At 46.4% G+C, this 5,996-nt stretch overlaps 1 protein-coding gene across 2 annotated transcripts in view; it reads left to right on the top strand.

Annotated features, from left to right (window-relative positions):
• The window catches only part of nbas (NBAS subunit of NRZ tethering complex), a 127,942-nt gene that overhangs the window by 9,002 nt on the left and 112,944 nt on the right, over positions 1–5,996 (top strand). For both annotated transcript variants that reach the window (XM_031870363.1, XM_031870362.1), the window contains exons 7-10: positions 1,028–1,161; positions 2,582–2,715; positions 3,930–4,028; positions 5,775–5,913. In XM_031870363.1, the coding sequence (XP_031726223.1) occupies positions 1,028–1,161; positions 2,582–2,715; positions 3,930–4,028; positions 5,775–5,913 (506 nt within the window). The remainder of the gene's footprint in view (positions 1–1,027; positions 1,162–2,581; positions 2,716–3,929; positions 4,029–5,774; positions 5,914–5,996) is intronic.

Raw genomic sequence — 5,996 nt, 5'->3', positions numbered from 1 at the left:
TCTCTCTCTCTCTCTCTCTCTCTCTCTCTCTCTCTCTCTCTCTCCCCTCTCTATGCCTGCCTCTCCTCCCACTCCCCTCCCCCCCTTTGTTCTTCATTTAAAATTCTAGTCATACAATATCCGACGCCTCCATTCGTTTGCTGTATTGCCCACCAGGGGTTGCGGCAGCGTTCCTCAGCCAAGAAATTCAATACAATAAACGCCGATAGCGCCGTTATGTGATATCAACAAAAACACAACTTCCTTTTCATAACTTTATTGCTTAGCAGACACGGCACCTGCGGTGGCGTATTATGTTTCACACTGTTCTCCTATATGCAGATGTCTGTGCTGAAGGTTGTATAAAATACTTAAATGTTCTAATGGGCTCAGCAGTCTCGTACCCAATCCACAGAGACTGTACACACAAAGTCATACCCTGTTTCTCCTCATAGCGCTTAATGTTTCGTGATATTCGCCGGTATTCTAAACGGATCCGGAATCGGAGACCTGCCAGACTGCCCGAGCTCTTCTATCAGAGGGAAAGTATGACAGAGAAGCCTTGAGAAAGTGCCAGCAGGCAGAGATGTGCTTTATCACAGCGATATGGTTACAGTCGCAGCACTGCTGAGCCAGCAGATGAGTAAAACAGTAGCCTATACTTCAATAAAAGCTGGATTCATGATCTCTGTTCTCCTCCCCCATCCTCTCTGCCTCCCCTTCCCTCTCTCCACCTTTCATCCCCCTCTCATCGCAGGCGCGTCTTTGAGAGACAATTATTGAGACGCATTACTCCTGCTATCCCTCATAGATGAGTTGGATAGGTCCTTAGACACAATGTGTTGATGTATGCCATTAGCTTTATCCTCCTCCTCCCATCTGTGTTCGTCGCAGGAACACCACGGAGCACCGGGGGGGATTATTCGCAGAGAGTTTTCCCTCATCTGGTTTAATATGAACTCCTCGGCTCCCTGAATCTGTTGTCAATCTTTCTCTGTTTGTGTGTGAGAGCTTTCAAGTCTTCTTTTCCTTTTTCGTCCGCCTGCAGTGCCAAAGGACCCGAACCCCCAGTGGCGGAGGGTGGCGTGGAGCCACGACTGCACCCTGCTAGCCTACGCCGACAGCACTGGCACCGTGCGCCTGTTCGACCTCATGGGCAGCGAACTCTTCGTCATCCCGCCGGTAACCGTGCCAGTCCCTCCTCTTTGACGTCATCGAACACCCCCCCCCCCCCCCCGAAGCTGTCTTTCATGTCTAAAATGTGTAGTTTTTCTCTTGTGCATACATCGACACTAATAACAAGTGACCAGGCGTAGAATTATGGAAACTCTGCACAGATGATTAACTCAGCCACTATATGTTGTGTGTCATATGAATTATTAATGTCTAAACTTTGCAGTACTCTACAGCTTGATTCGTTTTTGTTTTTGAAATGAAATCATCGGATTTAATTTAAGCTTCTTAGCCTAACTAAGTGCCAATATGCTCCAGCAGAGTTGGCTGTGTCTTTACAGCGACACAGTTCTGAGGATTCAGACATCCATAAGCTCGGCTTGGAGACTTGTTGGGCCATGTTCTCTTCTTTCAGTGGAGCATACGTTTACCGGGCACTTTGAGCTGTCTGTCGCCTTTTTGAAGAAAACCATCTCGCTGTCAGACCCCCCCCCCCCACCCCCCACCCCGGTGCTCCCTTTGTCTGTCATGCCTGCTTTCTCCCTTCACCGTCTGAAGCTTTTTCTCGTCTGTCTCTCTTTTCTTCTTCCCTCTGTGCTCATAGTGTCCCACTCTTTCCCCCTTCATCTTCATCACCTCCTCTCTTTAATTTTTCACACGCTCCCTCGATCGTCCTCTCCTTCCCTTCCTCGAGCGTCTCTCTCATCCTTGCATGTCTGCCCCCTCAGTAGCTCTCCTCGCTCCGCTGTCTTCCCCCCCCCCCCCCCCCCCCCCCCCCCCCCCCCCCCCTCACTTTAATGCCCTCTGTGTGCTACATGCTATCGCTCCTCCATTTCTACCCATCATTCCTCCCGTTCCTGTATCCGCCCCGTCGGAGACGATGAGCGCAGACACTGCCTCCCTCCAAGTTGGCGATCTTCATCCCTTTAGTGCCACTCTGCTTTGTCATAATCAGTATGTGTGTCTGCACACTTACACCAGCACCCCCCCCACCTCCCTTCCCCTGGCTCGCTGTGCTCTTCATCTTGTTTGTCACTGTTAAGTGCACACACCGGTGACTTGCTGCTATTTCTGGAGGAGAGAGACATTTTTTTTTCAATCTGACAGAAAGTATGCATGTATAAAAGAAATTTAAATTTAATTCTCTACCCCCCCATCTCTCTTTCACTTTCTGTCTCTTTTCTTATGTTCACCGCCCTCCCTGCCCCAGCATTTTCTTCCTTAATCTTTTTTTTCTGTCTTATTTTATGTTCTTTAACAATTGCCACTGATGTGGAGTGTCTGTGTTGTTTGTCATTGTAAAAACGTGGCGGGGGCCACGGACTGATAGATAATTATACACTATTGTACTTTTCTTGATTTCATCAACCGTCTGTAACTTCCCCCGCTGCCGTTGACTCTTCATTTTCATCTCCCCGTCTTGCACCAGGCGGTGAGCTTTCCCGGGGATTTCAGTTGTGCAGTGGCGGGCCTGATCTTCCTGGAGTACACAGCTGGCGCCCAGTGGTCCGCCGAGCTGCTTGTTATCACATGCGGCGGCGGACTCAAGAGTTACCTCGTCAGGTGAGTGGGAAAACTGCTTCAGTAACACACTTAAGTTCCCAAAGCACCTTCTGGCTTCTCTCGTCCAGCGTTATTTCAGATTAAAACCCCACAAATATCTGCCAATGCCAATCCAAATGCACATTTGGGATTATTTGATTGACATCTGACTCTCTCCACCTTTTGTGCGCGTGAACCTGCAAGAGTCTGCGTGTGCGCTTTCCTCATGGCTGCCCCGCAACTTCCCTTCTCAATTTAGCATTATTTAATACGGCATTAATTCCCGAGATTTCCCATTTCACTCAGTATGATTGCTGCTGTCATAGCAAGCCTCGGTGCACTGACACTCCAACACAAGGGGACGAGATTGCGCGTTGAATTTCGATCAGACGACGTCCTGCACACACAACTTCCCTTCAGTTCTGTGTGCACAGCGGTGTTTGCTGAGAACTGGGGGGAAAACGCGGCTTTACTTTCCTATTACAGCCAGATAAATGGTGTTGGCTGCCTTTTGAAAGCATCAGGGTGTGTGTGTGTGTGTGTGAGTGTGTGTGTGTTTGCGTGTGTGTGTGTGTGTGTGTGTGTGTGTCAGGAGGTAATTAAGATGTGCGAGACATTTGCTCCAGATTCACTCTGGAAGTGCTGGCTTGTTTTTAAACGTTCATTTTCAGAATGGATCTCATACTCGTGCCCTCCTCTTCATACGACTGCATTCCAATATTGTCACTCAAACACTTTGAATTAGAATTTCAGAATTATAGCTCAGCCTTGAGTAAGTCATTTCTCTTTTTTTACTCTCTCTCTCTTGCTCTGCGCCAGCACTTCTCTGTGTGTGTGTGCGTGTGCTTTACTGTGGCATTAACACCTGAACGTCTGGAGGAAGTTGAACTGTTTTGTGCTCTTTCTCTCCCCCCTTTCCTTTCCTTTTCCTCCCTTTTCCTCCCAGTCTACATTGCACTGCGTTACACGTTCCCCCCAATGAGATGTGCCCGCACAAATTGCACGGCATCTCATCGAGCACCAATCTAATTTAGATTGCCCACTTAAATTAGATTATATATTTTGCCATGTCTCATTTTAATTGCAGCTGGGATTTAAATTGCTCTGTCATCTTCCCCGAAACAGCTTTGTCGCACCATTAACATTTGGCACATGTTTGTTGATGCTTTGATTGTTTATGTGCCGGAGTGTAATTATAGGTGACTTATCCTGTGACTGTCTTCTCCCTCTCTCAGTGTGGGAACCAATTGGAACTTCCACGAGAACCACAGTTTCAGTTTCTCCGTTCACTACTCCCACGGCATCACCTCGGCTATTTACCACACTGGCCACCGGTAAGTTAGCTCCAACACCCTATCAACCTTAAGTGCTTGTCGAATATAGTTAGATATTTTTTGAAAATTAGCATTTTTACCAGCATTTGACTTTGAATCCATCAGTGGCACCATAATTACTGCCTGTAGCATTCGCTTGACACCCTCGGTGATTTTATTTTCTCTTGTGGCCTCCACAGTTCGAGCCTACTTCTATTACAACAGTGTTTCATCAAGTGTTGTTCATGCATTGGTATTCAAACATCTACAGATGCCCTAATAAATGCTTTGAATCAATCTTAAACCCACGGCAGATGATGCCACATGATGCCTTGTCCATCTTAAATATTTGGATTTAAAAGTAGCCATGTAATTTCAAACGCTTTCATCATTTGACATCTCGGGGGAAATTCCAGTAAACACTATCAAGTCTTCAATATGCTCGTAAATATGTATCATATTGAATTTACTGTGAATCTTACCATGAAATAAAGTCGCTTTGCAGACAGGTAACACATATTAAGAAGAGCAACACATGAATATCAGTTGACTACACCAGAAAAAGGACATTCTTGCACAGGCATAAGATTTTATATTATGGAATGGGGCCAATTGGCTTCCTCAGGACTAAATTAACCACTAACTATAATGCAGAACCTGCAGCAGTTGAATATAGCAGTCTAGGGTGTCCTTGGCCCTCCCCACCATGTGGCATTCAAAGGTTTCGGTTAATTATGTCTGACTCACACCCGCGTGACCTTACTGTTTCTCACCACGCTCCCAGAGTCTGCACAAACCAGATTTAGTTTGGCCCGGTGAAGCTTGGTTTGGCAGCCTAATGGATTTTGGCAGCTACTGTCAGCTTTGCCAACTGATAGATGAGATGAAACTTTAATGATCCCGGTGTGAAAACTGGGTCAGCCACAGAAAGAATAGGATAGAGCAAAAAAGGCAAGGTGAGAAAAATAATTCCAACAGCTGAACATGCATGTATAATGATGAAGATGAAACATGTTCAGGTTCAAGGAGACACCATGGTAGTGTTAACTTGTGACAGTTTAAAATGAAGCAGCGCAAAGATGAGCTTACAAATACTCATAAGTGTTTCCAGATGTGCAGTTAGGCATTGTGATCTTTTCATAATTAGGATTACAGAGGTAATATCATGTTTGCGAAGAATACAGATGTATTCAGATGCATCGGGGATGCAAGAAGTAGTCCAACATCTGTTTTAATGAAACCTTATACAGCAGTAGACAGAAAAAGTGGCTTGTATCAGACATGAGCTACTATGTTGATGCCTCATTTATCTCACCAATAGTTTATATGCTCACTCTCAGCTCTTGTCCTTTACTAAATGTCCAACTTGCCTGCACCAGGGGGCAGTGTTGAGCTGGACAGCTCCATCCACACCTCTCCCCTGAGCTCCTGACCATTGGCGCATCTGTTCTGTTTCACCACAAAGAGAGACCCACAAATCACTGTGGTCATTGTGCTTTTGTCTGTGCCTTCAAACCATTGATTCCAGCCAGACTTTTACCTCTGTTAGATAACTTTTTTTTTTTAGACCTGCTACTTTAATAAGTGGCTCTTCAGTAGTGGGAAAACTAACTCATACCGTGGCTTAAACCCAGGCTGAAGGATGACCCAGCAGTGACCATCTTAATTCGCTGTCCTTGTTATGCAATGCGAATTGATTTGTCAGGGGCACAATACAGGAGGTGCTTATCATGAGTGTGTGTGTGTGTGCGTGCGCTTGTTTGTCAGATTGCTGCTGGTGGGAGGCTGTGAGTCGGGGGATGACTGTACGTCTAAGGCCTCTTGCTATGGGATCACAGCCTGGAGGGCTCTGTCTGGCTCGCCACACTACAAGCAGGTCACCAGCTATGAGGACGACATCAGCGCGGTGAGGAGACGACACACATGCACAAGTTATTCATGTACACACACACACACACACACACACACACACACACACACACACACACA

This window comes from Anarrhichthys ocellatus, unplaced genomic scaffold, assembly GCF_004355925.1.
Source record: "Anarrhichthys ocellatus isolate YVR2014 unplaced genomic scaffold, GSC_Weel_1.0 scaffold52, whole genome shotgun sequence".
NCBI lineage: Eukaryota > Metazoa > Chordata > Actinopteri > Perciformes > Anarhichadidae > Anarrhichthys > Anarrhichthys ocellatus.
This window is presented reverse-complemented; position numbering and strand designations above follow the sequence as displayed.